The sequence below is a fragment of the Pseudoliparis swirei genome, chromosome 2 (genome assembly GCF_029220125.1).
Source record: "Pseudoliparis swirei isolate HS2019 ecotype Mariana Trench chromosome 2, NWPU_hadal_v1, whole genome shotgun sequence".
Taxonomy (NCBI): Eukaryota; Metazoa; Chordata; class Actinopteri; order Perciformes; family Liparidae; genus Pseudoliparis; species Pseudoliparis swirei.
In genome coordinates, this window is record NC_079389.1 from 5,539,504 (window position 1) to 5,564,266 (window position 24,763).

Sequence of the window (24,763 nt, forward strand, 5' to 3'; positions counted from 1 at the left end):
AAAGAAAAAAATACTAAATATAAGAGAATGCACTTTACAGAAGGTGGTAATATGAACAAGAACAAGAAAGGTGCTCGTATGTACAGTTTTGGAAACAATTTTAAATTACAGATAGTACTAATACTATACACACTTAATGATTTATGCACTTATATGCCTCAGTGAATTTCTTATAAACCGTTTTAACCGATGACATCATAGTTAAATACAAAGGGGGTTTTCACTCACCCTACAGGCCTCTTTGTTCGGCGCAATTGAATACAACTGTTGTGCCACTAAGTCTTCTTTTATAATGTCTTTGAGGTTCAGTTTCCTGACAGTGACACAGATGATATGCTTTAACATGGAGGTCCTGTACGTGGTGGAGAGGGGTGTCTAATATTCTGCCTGCATGTAAAATTGATTCACACATTCCTGCCAATTGGGATGGAAATGAAGCTTTAGACAGAAAATAAGTGTGATGTTGAAAACACTCCTTATGGATGAATTTTCATCTCTCCATCACACATTATTAACTTTGATTCCTCTCCAGAGTCTTTGTGACTTCACATCTCATAGGGTCCATTGGACCTGGCTGGGTCTGATGCCATGGCCCTGCTGATGCCCCGCCCACTCCTCCTCTCTACCTCCATCTGCCTGATGGATCACGGAGGTCTGGATCGTGGTCCATGCCGACTACCAACTATTCATACACTCTGTCATACTCATTGAATGTGTTGTAACTCTAATGATTCCTTCTGGTCACATGACATCTCTTCATCTGTCCATCCTGGAGAGGGATCCTCCTCTGTTGCTCTCCTGAAGGGTTCTTCACTTTTATTCAAAAGGTTTTTTTCTTGGGAGTTTTTATCAGATCCGATGTAAGGTCAAAGGTCAGGGATGTCATATGTGTACAGATTGTAAAGCCCTCTGAGGCAAATTTGTAATTTGTGATAATGGGCTATACAAAATAAACTGAATTGAAAATTGAATAATGGTATGTTGTATGTATATATATATATATATATATTGGATGTTTATGAGAATTTGGAAGAATGCTTCTGGTTTGCTAAACCCCCGTCGCTGTGAATATATTGGAGTTCCCCTTGAGCCCTTGAGCAAACGTGTCATATAAAAATTTTAGAAATGCGAAAAAAACAAGCACAGGGTGTGTATTGGAGAGAATGTAGAAGTGGACGATTTCAGCATGAGGGACTATTTGGCTGCTTCTCTGAACACTTTCTCACACCCTCGTAGGACATCTGCCTACAGTCTGCACACAGAGATGTAGAAACACACACACACACACACACACACTGGATCATCCAACATATTAGTCACAGGCTACAGGCTAAAAACTGTGTTTGTTGCTACGTGTTACTATTGGTTACTCTTGCCTGATTGCATCACATTCAAGCCCTTTGCCAAGCGAAGGGCTATTGAAGAACAATAATAAGTGTCTTCACATAAACGGACTGCTCGGCTCTCCAGAATCGACGGATTTCTGTCACGTCTCACTTATGTCAACTACAGGTCGACTTTTAACATCCTGGTATTCGTAGATTTGGGGGTAGAGGCGGAGGGACAACACATTAATGGAATAATAAAAGGGCGGATGGGATAATAAATGTATTAGGTCATACAGACCTTTCAGAAACAGCAGTGTTCCAGGAACACACTGGATCCTTGGATGAGTCTCAGTAAAAGAGCAACAACACGATGGTTACGTTGGTTTTACTGCTATTCAACCAACAATCACATTTACGAAAGTACTGTTTTATAAGACTTCATATTTTAAATTGTACACTTGATAAAATGGGATTGAATCAATCTTGAAGGAACGTTTGTTCTTAAGATGAGACCTGAAGACAATGAAATATACAATGAAATATACTATGTATCTTTACAATATAGGCCCATTATATACATACATATATAAACACACATATATATATGTGTGTTTATATATGTATATATATATACACATATATATGTTTACATACATATATAAACACACATATATATTCAATTCAATTCAGTTTATTTGTATAGCCCAATTTCACAAATTACAAATTTGTCTCGGAGTGCTTTACAATCTGTACACATAGACATCACTGTCCCAAAACCTCGCATCGGATCAGGAAAAACTCCCAAATAACCCTTCAGGGGGAAAAAAAAGGGAAGAAACCTTCAGGAGAACAACATAGGAGGATCCCTCTCCAGGATGGACAGGTGCAATCGATGTCATGTGACCAGAAGGACAGATTAGAGTTAAAATACATTCAATAAATATGACAGAGTGGATGAATAGTTCGTAGTAGGCATATTCCACGATGGAGACCTCCACGATCCATCAGGCAGATGGAGGTAAAGGAGGAGTGGGCGGAGTCTCAACAGTGGGCGGAGTCTCAACAGGACAGTGGCGTAGTCGGTAGCAGGAATTCCACGACCCAGACCTCGACGATCCATCAGCAGATAGGATCTATGCCGTCTCATAGAGTCCGATGACCCCATGAGACGTGAAGTCAAAAGGACTCCGGGGAGAAAGCAGAGTTAGTAATGTGTGATTGAGAGATGAAAATTCATCCCTATATATATACATACATATATAAACACATATATATATATACTTTGTTGTACTATTTTTAACTGTTGGTTTCACGATATGTTTTGTATGTTTTTGTATGTCTTGAATTTTGTCCTTTCTGTGGACCCCAGGAAGACTAGCGGTCGCTAAGGCGTCAGCTAATGGGGATCCAATAAATAAACAATAAATATATGTGTTTATATATGTATGTGTATATATACACACATATATATATATATACAAACATATATAAACACACATATATATATACATACATATATAAACACATATATATAAATACATATATAAACATGTATATATTTATATATACACACACATATATATATATAAACACATATATATATATATGCATATATATGTGTTTATATATGTATATATATGTGTTTATATATGTATGTATATATATACACATATATATACAAACATATATAAACACACATATATACATACATATATAAACACATATATATACATAAATATACAGGACTGTCTCAGAAAATTAGAATATTGTGATGAAGTTCTTTATTTTCTGTAATGCAATTAAAAACACAAAAATGTCATGCATTCTGGATTCATTACAAATCAACTGAAATATTGCAAGCCTTTTATTCTTTTAATATTGCTGATTATGGCTTACAGCTTAAGAAAACTCAAATATCCTATCTCTAAATTTTAGAATATCCTCAGACCAAGTATACTAAAAGATTTATAACAAATCACTGAGTGTTTGTCAAGGCTCAGGAAACACCTGCAGGTGTTTGAGTTAATTAGACAATTCAAGTGATTTGTTTAATACCCTACTTTTTTACTTTTCATGATATTCTAATATTTAGAGATAGGATATTTGAGTTTTCTTAAGCTGTAAGCCATAATCAGCAATATTAAAAGAATAAAAGGCTTGCAATATTTCAGTTGATTTGTAATGAATCCAGAATGCATGACATTTTTGTTTTTTTAATTGCATTACAGAAAATAAAGAACTTCATCACAATATTCTAATTTTCTGAGACAGTCCTGTATATATATACACACACACACACATACAAACACACATATATATATATATATATATAGACACACATAGTTTTCCTTTTCTTGAGTATTGCTACTACACTCCAGTTTAGAGGGAAAACGTCTCTTACTTTGAACATTCAGATTAATACAAATTAAATTCAACACATACACGTTGATGTATTATTATTATGGATAAACACACAACTTCATTGATTCATTTCCAAGATACCTGCAGTATACTTCTCACATCAATATTTATAAATAAATCATCCTGCATTGGACCATTCATAATGTCCATTTCCTATATTATTTAAATTCTTAAATGTAATATGCCCTGCTATTTTATTCTATAGTATTGTATATTTGTAAACATGTGGACATTTCCCCCTGGGGATGAATACAGTCATATCTAATCTAAATCTGCATAAAGTCACATTTTAAAAGTACTTGTACCTGTACCAGAGTATTTCCAAACCAAGACTGCAAAGAGCGACCTTAAAGGGAGTGTCGGTGGACCCGGGCTCCTTCAGGCCGCTTGGGGGACTCCACCAGTCCCGGATCAGGGGGAGGAGCCTCGGTGGAGGAAGTAGCTCGCACAGCTCGGACGTGTGTGTGTGTATCTGTGTGTGTGGAGCAGTTACCTCCGTAGTGAAGAGTGTCGCGAACCACTGGAGTGTTAAAAGGAGCAATAATTTGGGAAGTAAAAAAACAACACCACGCGCGTGGAGTCGCCTCGCGGGCATTTGTGTTGGGTCGTGTGTGCGTGGTACAGGTTGAAGCGGTGCAGCTGGCCCAGAAGCGAGCACTCACCATGCATTCCGACTGCAGGCTGCTATGGGCAGAGCGGTAATGGTGGGCAGGGAGCCGACAGGGGCCGGGGGTCTCGTCCTGTCGATCCTCATCATCCTCACCGCGGAGGGCTGTGGAGCGCAGAAAGGTTGGTGCCCCCGCAGCTGCGGTGACAACTGGGGGGCGCGGGGGGACGTGCGGCCATGCTGGTTAAAAAAAAAAGAAGTGTGAACGGAGCTTTTTTTGGAGATGTGCTCGAGGTTAAAAGACATATCGATATTGTCCTCCCGCCACAACATAATTTTAAAAAAGCAGCCACCGTACTTTTATTTCGTTCCCCCTGTGGCCGGGTGTTCGTGCTCGCTTCACGCCGCCCGTCGCGGTGGAAGACTTGGGTGGTGAAACCAGGCGGACTGGTTCTGCGGAGGAAAAAAAAAAAGAAGAGAAAAATAGTTCGTAAATGTAATAAAGACGTGCTGTGCTAGTTGCTTGCTGAATTTACTGCTAATGCTTGAAGTCATATCTTAACTTTTTGTTTTGGGCTCTCCTCGATAAGCTAGCTACCTTTTTTTTTAATTGCTTGTTTTCTTTAAATGGAGTCTGGGTGTTAAGATCTCTGCACATTTTAAGGAGCTCGTGGCCTCATTTCTGGGTCCAGGTAGCCCACTTTACCACCCGGTACACCGTGAACCTTCCTCCCTGCGGCCCGCAGCAACTGCGTTGGACCCAAAAGGCGAATATTTAGTAGTTTCTCCTCCCTGAGAGCCGAGCTCAGGTGGTAAGATTGGGGGTGGGGTATCTCTTTAAAAACACGTGCACGCGGTTTGGACTATGCATTTCACATGCACTTTAAACAAAATAGAATTTGAAGTGTGTGTGTGAAGACCTTTAAAAAAAAAAAATCTTCTCAAGTAGATCTGATGATACACCAGTGGGATGGTATTTTCAGTATTGTGAGGGGTGACGTCACTAAGGTCATCTGAATTGTGCCGTGCACGGCTGCTTCAGTGTTTTTGAGGGAAGCAGCTTTTTGTGTGTGTTTTTGTCCCGGTCATCTGGAGAGTGTCCACCGGGAGAGGCTCTTGCGTAACTCACAGAACATCCACTTAGCACCACGAGGCGTGACTGAGTGTTTAGTCATCTCCAGAGTCCACGGTTCTGTCTTTTTGACAGCTGGCAGGACACACAAACAAACGAGTCCTTAAAAAGTCTGAAGCCGTTGTTGTTCCCATGGGTGGTTTTTTTTTAACTGCCAAAACAATATTGATTATCACTATATATCTTGCATTGTATGAGTCAGTGTCTTCTCTGCAGCACAGCCAGATGTTTTTGATGTTCCCTCCAATGTTGCTTTCGGTCCAAGGGCTTTATATTGAAGTCAATTAAAGTTCCATTTCTAGTGAAGGACCTACAACATGTACACTGCACTGTAATACCTGTGTGAAGAAACACAAACACATCCCCAAATGTACACAGATGTATATGAGGAGGAACACATACAAATAAAGTATTTATTACATTGCCTAATCCCTTTCTGTGTGCTAGAGGCAGCTAGTACTGCTGATTCATAGATGTAAACAAGTCACAGGGTAGGACATTTACATATTGTTGCCCCCACTGACTGAAATCCAGGGGTATTTACAAATAAATTGGGGGCACTTTTTTAAACTTGTGAAATAATATTTAACCTTTGTTCAAAAATGATAAATATACTTATTTCAGCTTACTGTATATGAGCAATTGTCATAACAATGGCAATAAGACGATTAGGCAGTAGTCTACACATTCAAAGTGTTTTCTTAGATTAAAAAAAAACCCAAATCAGACAATCATATTCCATCTTATTATTTATTTGTGGTTATTTTTTATGACATTTTTTAAAACAACTTAAGTTACAACTTCTTTTTTTATAATTCCAAATAATATATATATATTTTTTAACTACCTTGTACAGGCAATACAGCTGGGACACACACCACAAAGAACAAAAACAAAATGCTCGTACATTATCATAATTATGGGGGCATTTTTTGTCCCGAGTGATATCGGGCACAATTAAATTTCTTGGGGGCAGTTTTGCCCTCATGTATTTCTGATGCTGACAAGTCATGTGTATGTACTCTTAAATAGACCCATCTCAACCGAAAACACAATTAAACAGATACTTTCGATATTTTTATTAGCAAATCCAATGAGTTTGTCAGTTTGGGGTATTCATTTTAAAGGAGATAGTAATTTCCTTAACAGCTGTAGTTTCTAAAGTAGGAAACCCAAGGAGCATCTTTATTTGTTGGTGATGAATTAACCGTGTATGAAGTCATGTAGGGGCGAGTATTTATGGGAGAAGGACGCCGTTTGTTGGGTTCACTCAAAATGAACTATAGTACATTTTAAGGAGCGGGATTCAACTGAGAAATCTCGCTGTCAATTGGTTGCAGTTCATAAATTATCAGCCGATCAATAATACGGTTGATGCAATAAAAGAAAACGCCTCACCCCTCAAATGTCAATCGGGGCAGCACGTTGGCCTCCAGGAAGGCTCAACAACAACAACAACAACAACGTGAGGCCTTTGTTTATAGAAAAATCAGCGCACTCGCGTAAGAAAAAACGCTATATTGATGGTTGATTTGACATTTTCGACAGAGCCCAAACAAGGAACTATATGCAAAAAAATATACGTGATTTGACATACACGTACACTACCGTTCAAAAGTTTGGGGTCATCCAGACAATTTTGTGTTTTCTATGAAAACTCATACTTTTATTTATCAAATTAATTGTAAAATTAATATCCAATATAGTCAATACATTGACAAGGTTAGAGATAATGATCTTTATTGTAAATATTAATGCTGTTCTTTAAACTTGTGGCTCAAAGGAAGGCCAGTTTTATAGCTTCTCTCACCAGCATAACTGTTTTCAGCTGCGCTCACATAAAAAGGGTTTTCACGGGGTTTCTACCCCTCTGTTAGTCTTCTAAGGCGATAACACAACGTACCACTAGAACACTGGAGATGGGCCTCTAGACACCTCTGTAGAGACTTCATTAAACACCAGAGAATAGTCATTTACCACATTAACTATGTAGAGAGTGTATTTATGATTAATTTAATGTTATCTTCACTGATAAAAACATTGCTTTACTTTGAAAAATAAGGACTTTCTAAGTGACCCCAAACTTTTGAGCGGTTGTCTATATTTCCTAGTTAGTTTTGTTTAGCTTTCTCACTGGCGTCCCCCCTCCGCCACCCCTGAATCTGTGTGTGTGTGTCGTGTTGTCCTGCAGGTGATGGCTGTGGCCCGAGTGTCCTCGGCCCCAGCAGCGGCACGCTGTCCTCTCTGGGTTACCCGGGGACGTATCCCAACGACACGGTGTGCGAGTGGGAGATCAGCGTTCCCCGCGGCAGCAGGGTCCACTTTCGCTTCGCCGAGCTGGACTTCGAAAACAGCAACTGCCAGGTCAACTACCTCCGCCTCTACAACGGCATCGGACCCGGGAGGAGTGAGATCGGTGAGAGCGACGCGCTGGACCGGATCGGGGGGGATGGAAACCTCAATTCAATCAGACTTCAACTAAACCTTCACAGCACCAGAAGAAACAGCTAGTCAGAAAAACCAATTATTTATGAACCCAGCAATGATACAAAATATATTATAAAGATATATGACAGCCCGAAGAGATACTTTACAGATGGTTAAATGATCAGCATTAGTTAGACCGTGCAGATATAATTCCGACCTGTTCAGGGTAGGAAATGTGAACAAATTAGGGGGCAATTTTCCCCCCACCGATTGAAATCCAGGGGCACTTAAAAATAAATTGGAGGCACTTTTTGAAACTTGTGAAATAACATTTAACCTTTGTTTAAAAGTAATTGCTATATTTATTTAGGCTTACAGGATATGGGCAATTTTCATAAAAAGGGCAACAATAAGACTTAGGAACTAGTCTATGATTATAACAAAACATAAATCAGACAATCGTATTCAATTGCACACTTATTTCTTTGTTTGTATTTATTGTTATAATTTATTTTAAACAATTATAACTTATGTATTTGTTTTTTTTAATAATTCAATATTATATGTATTGATGTTTTAGTTTGTACCTACCAAGTACAGGCAGTACAGATATAGGACACACAAAACAAAGAACAACAACTAAAAATGCTATTGAATTATCAGAGGAAATTATGGAGGCATTATTTTCCCCTCACCTCATGATATTTGGGGCAAAATGTTACTTCTGAGGGGCAGTTTTACCCGCTGCCCTGGTGTGTTCCTGACACTGAGCCCGTTACTGAACCGTATAGATGCATTTGAGCAGGATGAGCTTCTTATTTATATCTGCTGTAAAAATATTGGATACAAGGCTAAAAAAAAAAAGCTGATCTTTGCACCGTAATCCTGCCAATATCGACGAATTTGTAATCGCAGTGAAATACGCAACAGTAACAATTGTTCTGCAGGGCTCGCTTCCGATGAGAGCAGCCCGTGATGACATTTGAGCTAAATGGTAGATCGATAGATTTAGTATATTTTCTCTCACGAGCCATTAGCCCGGCTAGTTACACCCACCACTAAACATGGATCAGCATGAATGTGAAATGGATTGTGTTTCCTCAGGATTTGCTGTTTTTATTTGTTGAACTAAACAATCTTTTTGTTAGAATCTCTTCTCTGTTCCTCCTGTGTTGCAGTGAAGTACTGCGGGTTGAGCACGAAGGTCAAAGAGCTGGTTGAGTCCACTGGCCACCAGGTGACCGTCCAGTTCATGAGCGGGACCCATCACACCGGACGTGGGTTCTACCTGTCCTACTCGACGACCGAGCACACGGGTAAAGCTTCGTCTGTGCATGTACAGAGGCGTTCGGACTCGAGTGTCGATTATTTTAAATTCCCCGTTTCTAAAGCGCCTGAATAACAATTGGCCTTTTTAAATTTTTTGGGTATAAACCCCAGACATGTAAATGCTGCTTTTATCCTGAACTTTCTTTGACATGTCACTAGGGCTGCAACAACGAATCGATAAAATCGATAAAAATCGATTATTAAAATAGTTGGCAACGAATTTCATTATCGATTCGTTGTGTCGCGCGATTATTACGGCACTCAATAAGTCACGGAGTATAAACAAAGTTGAGTTGAGCGCAGAGCGGCGCAGGAGAAACAAGAGCGGAGCGAGAGGAGAGACTGAGCGCTGCGTTGTGAGAGCCAATCAGCGCTGAGCTGCTCCTCTGTTGATGAATCTAATTGGCTGCTGCTGCTCACGTGGCGCTGGATGCGGAAGTCATTCACGTAGTCGGAGACGTTCACGGAGCTGGGTGCGCCTACGGGTGACGTTATGAACCCAGACACCAGGGCGCTACATGTCACGACGTGTGTGGCATTTCCACAAGAGTATAACGTAGAAAACGTGGTTATTTATTCCGTGGCGGATGGCTGAAAATATTTTTCCATGGAGAAAGGCAACGGAGATAAACCACGACTCGCTGTGAGCGCTGCGCGTGCAGACAACATTTAGCGGAGCAGCGCGTGCGCTCTGATCGCTCTTTTAATGAAGTATTGATACAAAAAATATGCTAAATCACATCGTTTTTAACGTACGGGTACTTTGTTAGTATCGCTGCACCGTGCAGCGTGACAGCAGCAGATGTAGCGGACTAACATTCAAGCTAACCTAACTTCCCAAACGCTGTGGACATCTGAACGCTGATTGGCCGAGACGCGACACGTCCCATCAAAGATGTTTTATTGCGAAGAGCACCACGTAACATTTTTTCCGCGTCTCACTGCAATCTCAACGGCAGCGGGCCAGGTGAAAAAAATAATAAATCGGAACGCGTCTCTGGTATTGTTCAGGGGGCCACATGGGGACCACTGCTTAGGAGAGTAAAGCTGTCTGTTTGTGACGGGTTCATCACCATGGTGACCAGTGAACAGGTTCATCCTCATGACCAGTGAACAGGGTTCATCCACATGCTGACCAGTGGATCTTCAGGACCTTACCATGATTAAACATTTTGTGAAAACTCTGTCTATACGTGACAAAGTGAGAAGATGTAGTATTTAAAATAACAATGAGAATTCCAAAGCATACTCTATATATACACCGTGTAAATTAAAATTTGAATAAAACAAATTTGCATTAGTTTTCCAAATATTTTGGGATTTTATTTTTTTCAATTACTTTTCTAGGCCTGCTAATAGCCATTTAAAAATTCCATGACTTTTCCAGCTTTTCCATGACCGTACGGACCCTGTTTTGAATAAAGGGTTGAAAATTAAAGTTTTTTTGTTTTTTTATCCGATTAATCGATAGAATAATCAACCGATTAATCGATTATCAAAATAATCGTTAGTTGCAGCCCTACATGTCACGTGATCACCGTGTGTGCGTGCGGTGAGTAGGAAAAAAATAAGGGGTGACGCTGCTACAATCCGCGATTCCGTCATTTTCTGGCGTACGCGCCTTGCGTCGGCTTCGCTTAGCATGAACTAAGCTTCACAGCTTCCTGTACGTATGTCGGCAAAGACAAAGCTGACGCGCTGACACAGCTTTATTTTGATTTAACTAGTCAGCGGGTTAACTAGTCCGCTGACTAGTTAACCCGGTAACGTGTCGACGTGTAGGTAATTAGTTTAGTTTTGCACCCCCAAAAAAAGGGGTCTTGCACAAAGTGCCATTTTACATCCTGCTGGTGGCACGAGAGCAGAAGTAGATCATCGGTAGGAGGACTCATCTGGGGACCATGAACGTCTGGACAGACTTTAGCACCAATACAACCATTAGTTGTTGAGATAATTCAGTCTGGGGACCAGCGGGGAGCCGAGCTGCTGCTGGCCGGGGCCCTGCTCTGATCTATTCTTGAGTACATTTGTGTCTGACTGGTTCCATTGGGGTCCTTTTTTGAAAATGTTTGTTTTATGCGTTGGGTTGGGATCGGACCCCCTGAGGATCTCTAAAGCACATTTCAGGAAACGCAACGCGATGTGTGTCTTTTCTAAATAAAATAAAAAAATGCTGTTTTCTATTTAGTTTAATGCGCTGCTGCTGTTGCACGTCGGGGGCCGACCTCGATTACCGGAGCCAACGATGAACATTTCCAATCGGCCCGTTGGCAAACTGTGTGCCGCTCATAAATAGAATATAGATGAATTGAGTTGGAGGGGGGACCGTGTCTGCAGCTCTCTCCCTCGAGGCCAAACGAGAGGAGCATTTCCGACGTGGCGTTTGCCCACCGCTCTGAGAGTTTATTTAAAACACGCGGAGATGAAGAGCGGCTCCGCTGAGAGTCGTCGGAGTCATCGCGCCAGTGGGCATCGTCTCAAATGAACGAGTGTTTCCCCCCTTCTTTTTCTGTATTGAATCCAGACGAGTGGCACCGGCAGACGTGTTTTTATACATATATTTATATATATATATATATACAGGACTGTCTCAGAAAATTAGAATATTGTGATAAAGTTCTTTATTTTCTGTAATGCAATTAAAAAAACAAAAATGTCATGCATTCTGGATTCATTACAAATCAACTGAAATATTGCAAGCCTTTTATTCTTTTAATATTGCTGATTATGGCTTACAGCTTAAGAAAACTCTAAAATCCTATCTCATAAAATTTTAATATTTCCTCAGACCAAGTAAAAAAAAAGATTTATAACAGCTGAGTGTTTGTCAAGGCTCAGGAAACCCTTGCAGGTGTTTCGAGATAATTAGACAATTCAAGTGATTTGTTTAATACCCTACTAGTATACTTTTTTATGATATTCTAATATTTAGAGATAGGATATTTGAGTTTTCTTAAGCTGTAAGCCATAATCAGCAATAAATCAGAATAAAAGGCTTGCAATATTGCAGTTGATTTGTAATGAATCCAGAATGCATGACATTTTTGTTTTTTTAATTGCATTACAGAAAATAAAGAACTTCATCACAATATTCTAATTTTCTGAGACAGTCCTGTATATGTCGCCTGGACTCAATGGTCCGGGTACGGTCACGTTGCAGTTTTACCGCCCTCGATAAACAGTTTTATCGTTACCGTATTTGTGGTTTTTAGTTTTGAGTGCGGTTGGTAAAAAGATGGCTTAGAGGGGATATAAAGAGAATGTGCACAGCGTGACATTTAGGAATAACGGGGAGTGATTTGAGAGAAATGGAAAGCAATAACAGTTTGTGGTTTTATGTTAAGACCTTGAGGCTGTTCTCGAAAGCCGTTTAACCTTTTCTCTCATGGGAAGTCATCACAGAGGAAGTGTGTTCACAAGCCCCCTTCGGACATGTTGCATCTGATTGCAATGTAACGCGTAACATGGCTGACGAGTCACTTTGAGCGTGATTTACCGTCTGTGATCACCGTTATGCATGTACCATCTCAGCCTATCCGCCTTTTATGCAGGAAAAAACAACCTCGTCAAGTCTCCGTCCGTGTCCTAGTCGAGTCCTCACGTGTCCTAGTCAAGTCTGTGTGTGTGTCCTAGTCAAGTCCTCACGGGTCCGCGTGTTCAAGTCTGTGTGTGTGTTCTAGTCAAGTCCCCAGTCCAACAGATCCCCAACTAGACTCTCTCTCCCCCCCTTTAAAGAACCGGAGTGTGAGTGTTTCGTGTCGACCGGCGTGGGAGGACAGTTTGCACAGCTAAGTGAATCAGTCGTCATGGCGACTTGCTGTGGTTGGAGGGTATTTGTCAGCCTGAGTCACCGGTTGGTGGACCAGATACAACATAATCTGTTGGAGACTCACTGAGACCGACCGCCACCACCGAGGGAGTTGACACGGAGTTCCTAGTATCCTGTTGGGCATCACACTACTGGACGACTGTGGATATTCTGTTGGTTTTCTCACTCGAGTTGCACGTGTGTGTGTGTGTGTGTGTGTGGGTGGGTGGGGATTTGTTTAGGAAACCATTAGGCCCGGGGGTCTAGGGTCATGTATTTGGGTTGAAATAAACCGTTTCTGACATGAAAAAGCCCTGAAGGCTATCCTTGAGTTGTTCTGACCCGTTGGTGTGTGTGTGTGTGTGTGTGTGTTTGTTTCCAAGAGAAACGGGGGCGAGAGACCATTCATGACACTTGTTTGTTTTGCCTCTCAGATCTAATCACCTGCCTGGACAAAGGGACTCATTTCCCAGAGGCCGAGTTCAGGTAAACAACATTTGCTTTGTGTGGATCTGTTTGAGCCGTGACCACGCTGTTCGATAGTCATTGTGTGTGTGTGTGTGTGTGTGTGTGTGTGTGTGTTCCTTTCTGCTTCTCAGTAAATACTGTCCGGCTGGCTGCTTGACGTCCACCGAGGAGATTTCTGGAACGATACCCAATGGATACCGAGAGGTGAGGACTTACAGAATGCGTTTCCTCTTTCCTTTCCTTCTGTGGCGTCCTCGGCTCCACATCTCCAGGTGAGTCACGGTGTCCTGTGGTCTGTCTGCTCACCGCTGCCCCCACAGGAGCCCCCACAGGAGCCCCCACAGGAGCCCCCAGACTGTCATCGTCCGCTTACTCACGACTCATGGATGCGTGGCTCAGTCCCTTTGTTTGTTTGTTGTTTTTTGGTCTCTCTGCACATCGTTCTGTTTGATTCTTCATCTTTCTTCTCCGCTCCACGGTATGCGAGTCCTGGACCGATGACCTCACAGCCCCCCCCCCCACAGCGCGTGAGGTCATGGGCGCCGAGTCTCTGGCTGATGACTTCATGCTCGGAGCTCGGGGCTTTAGTTGCGGGTGGGAGGGAGGGAGGGAGGGAGGGGTGTTGTTGGCTTAATGGGAGGACAGGGAGGAGCATTGACGGGGGGGGGGGGGCTTCAGGGAGTGAGGTCCCCCACAGGAACAGAGGAGGGGCAGGGTCAGCGGGTGAAAGGGAGGTGAGATAATAGTTTGGCTGAAAATAATAAGCTTCTAATCTAGTCCAGCTGTGTGTGTGTGTGTGTGTGTGTGTGTGTGTGTGTGTGTATGGATAGTGTGTGTGAAGCCATACTTCATTCTGCCCCACCCAGACCCTGGAGCTCACTTTCTCTAATTCTTTTTCTTCTTTTTTTTTTTAAATCTGGAGTTGACTGTGATCCATTTACTGGTTTTGATATTTCCACATCCCACATATCATATGTCTGTGTGTGTGTGTGTGTGTGTGTGTTAGCGTGGTTTCCTCTGTTGGAGGCAGGGTGCGGCGCTTCAGAGCAAAAGCTTTGTGTCGGCGCGGCGTTCCCTCGATGTGACGCGTGGGCTTTTCGTGGGAAGTTGAAGAGTCGCGCGGCCGCAGCGTTGATCGCTCGCGGCCGCGTTCTGACTGCGTGGGTCACCAGAGCTTTCCCCACAATCTCGTCAGCTGTGAATTCCAGTTTCGGTCGCCTCACTCAGCCAGATGTTCACGGTGAACAAGGAGCTGGAATCTGTGTTAGTGTCCGTGTGCCGTCATGCCGACTCATCAGATTTTCATTATCTGCACCGGTCTGAAGGTCAAGAGCTCGTTCTGCGTCCGCCGGCTGCTCCACCAGAGCGATATAAATGTTGAGGACGCCGGATTGATTGTTAATCAATTTAAGTTAATTAATTACAAGAGGAACAGGACATTCATTACTATGCTACAACCCCTTCAGGGGAAACTCAATGTAAATGTATTTTAAGCCAATACTGATTTGTACTGATAATTATCTTACAAACATGGAGACGTGATAGTAAGGGCTCCACTGTGAGAAACTTATGGAGGACTTAAAATGTCTTAAGTATAAATAATAATACATAATTAATAAATAAATGCATGAATAAATACAGGAATAAATAAACATTTATAAATAAATACATGATTACATATACACTACCGTTCAAAAGTTTGGGATCACCCAGACAATTTCGTGTTTTCCATGAAAACTCACACTTATTTATCAAATGAGTTGCAAAATGTATAGAAAATATAGTCAAGACATTGACAAGGTTAGAAATAATGATTTGTATTTAAAGTATTAATTTTTTTCTTCAAACTTTGCTTTCGTCAAAGAATGCTCATTTTGCAGCAATTACAGCATTGCAGACCTTTGGCATTCTAGCTGTTAATTTGTTGAGGTAATCTGTTGAAATGTCACCCCACGCTTCCTGAAGCACCTGCCACAAGTTGGATTGGCTTGATGGGCACTTCTTGCAGACCATACGGTCAAGCTGCTCCCACAACAGCTCAATGGGGTTGAGATCTGGTGACTGTGCTGGCCACTCCATTACAGACAGCAAGCTGCCTGCTTCTTCCCTCAATAGTTCTTGCACAATATGGAGGTGTGCTTTGGGTCATTGTCCTGTTGGAGGAGGAAATTGGCTCCAATCAAGCGCTTCCCACAGGGTATGGCATGGCGTTGCAAAATGGAGTGATAGCCTTCCTTATTTAAAATCCCTTTTACCTGGTACAAATCTCCCACTTTACCAGCACCAAAGCAGCCCCAGACCATCACATGACCTCCACCATGCTTGACAGATGGTGTCAGGCACTCTTCCAGCATCTTTTCACCTGTTCTGCGTCTCACAAATGTTCTTCTGTGTGATCCAAACACCTCAAACTTGGATTCATCTGTCCATAACACCTTTTTCCAATCTTCCTCTGTCCAATGCCTGTGTTCTTTTGCCCATACCAATCTTTTCTTTTCATTGGCCAGTCTCAGATATGGCTTTTTCTTTGCCACTCTGCCTAGAAGGCCAGCATCCCGGAGTCGCCTCTTCACTGTCGACGTTGACACTGGCGTTTTGCGGGTACCATTTAACCCTTGTGTTGCCTTAGGGTCATTTTGACCCGAATCAATATTACACCCTCCCCCCGCCTGTGGGTCATTTTGACCCGATTCAATGTTTCACCCTCCTGTTACCTTTATATTTACTAACATATTTTACCCTTTGGGTTCAATTTGACGCCAGCAATTAAAACCTCCAGAAAATTATTAGAATTAATATTGTTTTCCAAGTTTAAGTGTGAGGCACTTTATGTTTGTTTGTTGACTACCGAAAGAACACCGACATTAAACATTGAATGGGGTCAAATTAATCCTAAGGCGGGGGGAGGGTGTAATATTGATTCGGGTCAAAATGACCCTAAGGCAACACAAGGGTTAAAGAAGCTGCCAGTTGAGGACCTGTGAGGCGTCTATTTCTCAAACTAGAGACTCTAATGTACTTGTCTTCTTGCTGAGTTGTGCACCGGGGCCTCCCACTTCTCTTTCTGCTCTGGTTAGAACCTGTTTGTGCTGTTCTCTGAAGGGAGTAGTACACACTGCTGTCGGAAATTTTCAGTTTCTTTGCAATTTCTCGCATGGAATAGCCTTCATTTCTTAGAACAAGAATAGACTGGCGAGTTTCACATGAAACTTCTTTTTTTCTGGCCATTTTGAGAGTCTTATCGAACCCACAAATGTGATGCTCCAGATAATCAACTAGCTCAAAGGAAGGCCAGTTTTATAGCTTCTCTCATCAGCAAAACAGTTTTCAGCTGTGCTAACATAATTGCACAAGGGTTTTCTAATCATCCATTAGTCTTCTAAGGCGATTAGCAAACACAATGTACCATTAGAACACTGGAGTGATAGTTGATGGAAATGGGCCTCTATACACCTCTGGAGATATTTCATTAGAAACCAGACGTTTCCACCAAGAATAGTCATTTACCACATTAACAATGTATAGAGTGTATTTCTGATTGATTTAATGTTATCTTCATTGAAAAAAACAATGCTTTTCTTTGAAAAATAAAGACATTTCTAAGTGATCCCAAACTTTTGAACGGTAGTGTATACAGGACTGTCTCAGAAAATTAGAATATTGTGATAAAAGTTCTTTAATTAATATAAATAAAAAAAAAAAAAAAATGTTTATATGATTCATTCATTACAAATTAACTGAAATATTGCATTTTATTTTATTTTAATAATATTTATGAATAAAGAAATTAAAATAAAAAAAAATAAAATTTGAAAAATTTAAATATTTAAAAAGACAAAAAAAAAAAAAAGATTTATAACAGCAAAACAAAATCAAATAAATGAAAATGTTTTTTAGGTGTTTGAAAGTTAATTAATATTTAGTTAGTTTTTTGTTTAATAGCTAAGTTTTAACTTTTTCGTCTATATATTTGAGTTTTGTAAGCCATTATTTGAGTTTTTAAAAGAATCAAATAATTGCAATATTAAAAAGTTAAAATTGCACACAATATTTCAGGAATGATTTTTATGAATTCAGATTTTCTGACATTTTGTTTGTATATGCATAAATAAATGTATAAATAAATAAATACAAGAATGAATAAATAAATGCGTAAATAAATGTTTAAATAAATACAGGAATAAATAAATAAATGTATGAATAAATAAATACAGGATTAAAGATATAAATGCTTAAATAAATGTATAAATAAATACAGGATTAAATAATAAATGCTTAAATAAATGTTTAAATAAATACAGGAATAAATAAATATGAATTATACCTATATTTCTACATTTCTGTATTTCTTCATTTATTAATGCGTGACATTTATGTGTCCATCAAATGTGCACCCCAAAATATATTGGTTGCGAGAGTGATATTTAAATATTGCCGTCGCAGGCAGACCCAGTGGTGACGCTGGATTGATTGTAAATCAATTTACACTACCGTTCAAAAGTTTGGGGTCACTTAGAAATGTCTTTATTTTTCAAAGAAAAGCACTGTTTTTTCAATAAAGATAACATTAATCAAAAATACACACTATACATTGTTAATGTGGTAAATGACTATTCTAGGTGGAAACATCTGGTTTCTAATGAAATATCTCCATAGGTGTATAGAGGCCCATTTCCATCAACTATCACTCCAGTGTTCTAATGGTACATTGTGTTTGCTAATCGCCTTAGAAGACTAATATCTGATTAGAAAACCCTTGTGCAATTATGTTAGCACAGCTGAAAACAGTTATGCTGGTGATATAAGCTATACAACTGGCCTTCCTTTGAGCTTGAAGTTTGAAGAACAAAATGAATACTTCAAATATTAATCATTATTTCTAACCTTGTCAATGTCTTGACTATATTTTCTATTCAATTTTCAATTCATTTGATAAATAAAAGTGAGTTTTCATGGAAGACACAAAATTGTCTGGATGACCCCAAACTTTTGAACGGTAGTGTAAGTTAATTAATTGCAAGAGGTGGGCCGAGGAACACAGCCATTCACAGGATATCCATGACTACACTATGACTATGACGACATCACTTTATTACTCAAAGTTGCAACCATGTTTTCCAGTTTTTCGCCAACTCCCAGCTGACGCCTGGTGACCCCCGTTTAGACGTCGGTTCGTTCGATGTAGCGTGGCTTTAGTTACTGGTTGGGTTGCAATGGAATGGTGCATCACCGGCATCTCATAATGTCGCCTCTCCCCTCCATCCCGCAGTCCTCTCCGGTGTGTGTGGCGGCGGTCCACGCTGGCGTGGTGTCCAACGGCGTGGGCGGGAGGATCAGCGTGGTCAACAGCAAAGGCATCCCGCACTACGAGGCAACGCTGGCCAACAACGTGACGTCCACTGGGTGAGGACGACGTCATCGCCCTCTGAGGCGGAGGGCGAGCACACACTGACTCCAGGGGCATTGACAAAGAAATTGGGGGCACTTTTTTAAACTTGCGAAATAACATTTACCCTTTGTTCAAAAATAATAAATATACTTATTTAGGCGTACAGGATATGAGCAATTGTCATAAAAATGGCAATAATAAGACGATTAGGAAGCAGTCTACGGATTCAAAGTGTTTTCTTAGATTTATTTTACGAAAAAAAAAAATTGTACTATCATATTCAATCTTCTTCTTATTTCTTTGTTGTTATTTCTTGATATACATTTTTTTTTTAACAACTATTAACGATTATCATTTTTTTATAATTCTAAATTCTATTGATTTTTTGTGTGTGTACCTACCTAGTACAGGCAACACAGATAGGACACACACAACAAAAACAATACACTATTAAATTATCATAATTATTAGAGGACATTTTGGGGGCATTTGTTGCCCCTCGTGACATCAGGGGCAACACCATATTTCTTAGGGGCAGTTTTGCCCTCGTGCGACCCTTTGTTCATGTTCGTACTTTAAAGTCGTCTGAATCCATCGGTTTTGAGTGATTATTGGTAAAAAGCCTCAGAAGTTCTCGTCTGTGCCTCTAAACCGGCTCGTCTCTCCTCAGAGGAACTTTGTCCGACAGCCTCTTCACCTTCAGGACCAACGGTGAGTTCTCTTCTGATTCTTCATCATCATCATCCTCAGCCGTAACGTCTGTGTGCTTTAAATTAAATGATATCAATTACACCCAATTATTTACATATTCATGATATCCTGATCCCCCCCCAGGCTGCTCTGGGAGGCTGGGTTTAGAATCCAACGCCGTCGCCGACGCTCAGCTGTCGGCCTCGTCCGTGTACGAGTGTAAAACCGGCCGTGGCCAGGACAGCGTGTGGGCGCCCTCGGGGGCGCGGCTTAACAAGGCGGGGCTGCCCTGGGCGTCCTATCAGCTCGACCAGCAGCAGTGGCTGCAGGTGGATCTCAAGAGGGAGAAGAGGATCACAGGTATGGCCGCCCGCTAACGCCAGTATCTTTTCAATGCGACTCGTCGGGTGATCACCTGACCTCTCTAGCGCCACCAGCTGGTTATTTGTGACTTTTACTTTTACTGCGTCTGAACAACTATTGAATCAGAAGGAATAGAAACCACTCGGTCAGCGCTGTCCTCACTGAGCAGCGTTACTATCACTCATTATGCCTCACTTTAATAGTATGTATTACTTACTTTTAATAATATTACTTACTTACTGTTAATGGTTCTTATTAGTTACTTTTAATAGTATGTATTACTTACTTTTAATAATATTACTCACTTACTTTTAATGGTTCTTATTAGTTACTTTTAATAGTAGCCTATGTATTACTTACTTTTAATAATATTATTCACTTACTTTTAATGGTTCTTATTAGTTACTTTTAATAGTAGCCTATGTATTACTTACTTTTAATAATATTACTCACTTACTTTTAATGGTTCTTATTAGTTACTTTTAATAGTATGAATTACTTTTAATAGTATTACTTTTAATAGTATTATTTATTTTTAATATTATATAATACTTTTAATGGTATGTAATACTTTTAACAGTATATATTACTTTTAATAGTATGTATTACTTACTTTAATGTGCTGTACTGTAGCTTCGCATTGTGTGTATTTTCTTTTCTTATTGTTTTATGTTTATTATTGTTTTGTGTTTATTATTGTTTCATGTTTCTTATCGTTTAATGTTTATTATGGTCTGTCAAGGGACAACAGATGCTAATTAGCTGTGTAGCTACAATCTGCTACAGAGCATCACATGGTGACCTTTATGTTTTTAACTGTCCCTTTTAAATAAAGATAATAATAATAAAGCCGGCCTTCTCCTCTCCACCATTCGATCATTTTGATCATTCGTCGTAACACAAACAACTCGACTCTTGTCCTCTCGCTCAGGCATCACCACCACCGGCTCCACCGACAGAGAGTACCAGTACTACGTGTCGGCCTACCGGGTCCTGTACAGCGCCGACGGCCAGCACTGGTCCGTCTACAGGGAGGATAATTCTCCCCAAGACAAGGTAACGCGATCACCGCATCAATGAACCCCACGCTGTTACATCACGGGTGCTTTAACTTCTCCCTCTCCTTCAAATTAGTGCAAAATGGACAAAAAAATGTGGCGTTAGAAGGCCTGGACCGTTTCCATAGCAACCGGTATCGACGGAGAGATGTTGATGGCAGGAAGCGATCGCGGTCGGTGGGTTGAGTTAAGTGCTGCGCTAGAGACATTCATAATGAATGGATATGGATCGAGTGGCCGGTGCTGCCGGGGCGGAGCTCGGAATCCTCGGGGGACTCGTGGTGGTCGACCTGCACTCTGATGTTCCTCTATTGTTCAGGAGAGAACAATAGAGTGAGTCGGACGTGGGTCGTAGAGGTGGGGTTTGAACATGAGGCGTCCGCATGTTGCCTCGTCTGATCCAGACGTGTGCGATGTGCCGACTTCATCCACGTTGTGAGACGCACACATGCAGGACACGCAGCTCAGTTCAGGTTTTATTATTTTTTATTTACCGCCGATGTTCTCCTGCCTGTCTTGCTCAAAGGCTGGGTCAGAGGTAAGAGACGCCCAAAAGGAAAGCCTTGAATAGCGGGTGACCTGATGACAGGTTTGTGGATGTGCCATCGGACATGGCTGCACATACACGACCGTTCAAAAGTTTGGTGTTTTCCATGAAAAATCACACTTTTAAATTGCAAAATGAATATAAAATATAGTCGAGACATTGACGAGGTTAGAAATAATGATTTTTATTGTAAATATTAATGTTGTTCTTCAAGCTTGTGTCTCAAAGGAAGGCCAGTTTTATAGCTTCTCTCAGCAGCATAACTGTTTTCAGCTGCGCTCACATAAAAATGGTTTTCAAGCGTTTTCTACCCCTCCGTTAGTCTTCTAAGGCGATAACACAATGTACCACTAGAGCACTGGAGATGGGCCTCTACACACCTATGGAGAGACTTCATTAAACACCAGAGAATAGTCATTTACCACTTCAACTATGGAGAGTGGATTTATGATTAATTTGATGTTATATTTATTGAAGAAAACGTGCTAAGGACATTTCTAAGTGACCCCAAACTTTTGAACGGTCGTATAAATGGGAACATTTGTGGTATTAGTGGTATTCTACCAGCCGTGCAAATAGAAGGAATAGTGTTAGTGGTCGGGAGCCGTGTGGCCCCTCCTCACGGGGCTGTGGTCTCTGTCAGATCTTCCAAGGCAACGTCAACTACCTGCACGAGGTGAGGAACAACTTCATCCCCCCGATCGAGGCCCGGCTCGTGAGGATCAATCCGACGCTGTGGCACCAAAGAATCGCCGTCAAGCTGGAGCTGGTGGGCTGCCAGATCACCAACACGGGTCGGTAAACAGAGATGGATCCGTGTGGAGGGACCGATGTCGAGTCCCCTGCTGGACCCTCGAGGCGCTTTGTGTTGACAGTGAGGCGGAAGACCGAGCAGCGGCCCCGGATGTCGCCTCCCTCCCGCCACACGCCGCCGGCCGGGACGAAGCGGACCCCTCACCTCGGCGGAACCACACACACCCCCGACATCAGGAACACCACGATGCCGCCTCACTCCGGCAAAGGTGCGTCCGGCTGAGTTTGTTCCAGGAGGAAGCCGGTTTGATCCGGTTTGATCCGGTCGGACGTTCTGACGCGCGTTTGTCTCCTAGACGTGGCGCTGGCAGCGGTTCTGGTGCCCGTGTTGGTCATGGTTCTGACTGCCCTCATCCTGGTAGTGGTGTGTGCGTGGCACTGGAGGAACAGGTGTGTGTGTGTGTGTGTGTGTGTGGGTTGTCATTATCATGCAAAGAAGAAGAAACAAAGCTCTAGTGTGACTTTACGTTTCTCTCCTGGTAGGAAGAAGAGTTCTGAAGGGACGTACGACCTCCCTCACTGGGACCGCACAGGTGTGTGTGTGCGTGTGCGTGTGTGTGTGCGTGTGTGTGTGTGCGTGCGTGTGTGCGTGTGCGTGTGTGTGTGTGCGCGTGTGTGTGTGCGTGTGTGCGTGTGTGCGTGTGTGCGTGTGTGTGTGCGTGTGTGCGTGTGTGCGTGTGCGTGTGTGCGTGCGTGTGTGTGTGTGTGTGTGTGTTCTCACTGTGCTGCTCCTGCTGCAGACTGGTGGAGGAGCATGAAGCAGCTGCTGCCCTCCAAGATGGTGGAGGCCGAGGACTCTGTCCGGTACAGCAGTAGCGAGGTGGGCCGGCTCTCGGGGCGAGGCGAGGTACCGCGACTCCACGCCGAGCCTGCAGGTGAATACGGGTCAGGGGGGGTTACCGACCGCGTCGCGCCGTTACCGCCGGTCGCCTGCAGAACAATTTTTTCACTAGTTTGACACCGTCTGTGTTTTCAGAATACGCTCAGCCGCTGGTGAGCGGCGTCACGACGTTGGGCGCCCGGTCCACCTTCAAGCCGGACGAGGGTCCCGACCCGGGTTACTCCGACCCCGACCTGTACGACGCCCCCATCTCGCCGGACGTGTACCACGCCTACGCGGAGCCCTTGCCGGCCTCGGGGTCGGAATACGCCACGCCCATCGTGGTGGACATGGGCTGCCACCCGGCGGGGGGCTCCTCTCTGAGCCAGCAGCCCACCGCCGCCGCCGCGGGGTGCGGCTTCATGGCAGCCGGGCCGGCCTCCCTGCTCCCGCGGACAGACGGCGGCCAATCGGTTGGCCGCTTGGCTTACGACACGCCCAAAAATGCCACTGGACAGGTCACGCCCACTGAGGATCTGACCTATCAGGTACCTCAGAGTAACACTCAGAAGCCAACGGGAAAGAGCTGAGGACACAGACACAGAGGGAGGAGGAGGAGGAGGAGGGAGGGAGGGAGGGAGGGAGGGGGAGGAGGAGGAGGAGGAGTCTTGAATGAACACTACCTTTTTTAGCTTTAGATTCATCCGGAGATGTCTGTATTGCCGAAATATTTCTGCATGGCCACAACCTGCGTGTGTAGTGCCATTAAAGTCCTATCACTGAAACCAGAGAGGAGTGTGTGTGTGTGTGTGTGTGTGTGTGTGTGTGTGTGTGTGTGTGTGTGTGTGTGTGTGTGTGTGTGTGTGTGTGTGTGTGTGTGTGTGTGTGTGTGTGTGTGTGTGTGTGGCGTCGACGGAGGAGGAAGACGACTACTGTTTGCGATGAAGACTTTGTCCCTGTCCTGTGATCCTTTAGTTGTTCTTGTTTTGTGAAACTGTGACTTCCATGCTGACAGGCCGACCCGACGGTTCTGCTGGTGCGTGTTGCATCACGTCGCCCACACGCGTGTCCGCGGTACGTCTCCGTGTTACTTTGTTTAAAAAGCACGACTTGAACATGTGTACGGTCCCCATGACAACCCCGTTACTGCAGACCTCTTCCAACTCGGATGATTTACTGATATTTATTTTTTATTTCACATCCTGCTGAGGAGGAACTCTTAAAAAACGCCCGCCGCACGGCCGAGAGTCGGCGGGTCATCTTCTGAACCTGGTCCTGTGTGTGTGTGTGTGAGAGAACTTAAAGGCTTAAATCAGGAGATTCACAGTGAAGATTCTCTTATATAAGACCCCAAAATGTTGATTTTCTGTGTGTGTGTGTATATATGTGTGTGTGTGTCGACTCAACAGAACCACGGTTGTGCCAGCAGCGCAAGTTCAGCCCAACAAGCAGTAAACAGTCTTAATGTGTGAATTTGTATTTGTTTAAACCTCGTGAGTTTCGATGTCCCAAAGGTACAGAGAGAGACGCTGGTCGGTCCGTCACGGCGCCTCCTGTTGGTCC

At 42.5% G+C, this 24,763-nt stretch overlaps 1 protein-coding gene across 1 annotated transcript; it reads left to right on the plus strand.

Moving 5' to 3' along the window:
- Nucleotides 1-4,000: 4,000 nt before the first annotated feature.
- dcbld2 (discoidin, CUB and LCCL domain containing 2) lies at nt 4,001-23,827 on the plus strand. Its single transcript, XM_056424183.1, has 15 exons — nt 4,001-4,538; nt 7,680-7,904; nt 9,094-9,231; nt 13,487-13,538; nt 13,652-13,724; nt 18,790-18,923; nt 19,580-19,620; nt 19,744-19,959; nt 20,894-21,018; nt 22,211-22,361; nt 22,443-22,589; nt 22,677-22,770; nt 22,864-22,913; nt 23,121-23,255; nt 23,357-23,827. The coding sequence occupies exons 1-15, from the start codon at nt 4,436-4,438 to the stop codon at nt 23,788-23,790; spliced, it is 2,118 nt and encodes a 705-aa protein (XP_056280158.1). The 5' UTR covers nt 4,001-4,435; the 3' UTR covers nt 23,791-23,827.
- Nucleotides 23,828-24,763: the final 936 nt, after the last annotated feature.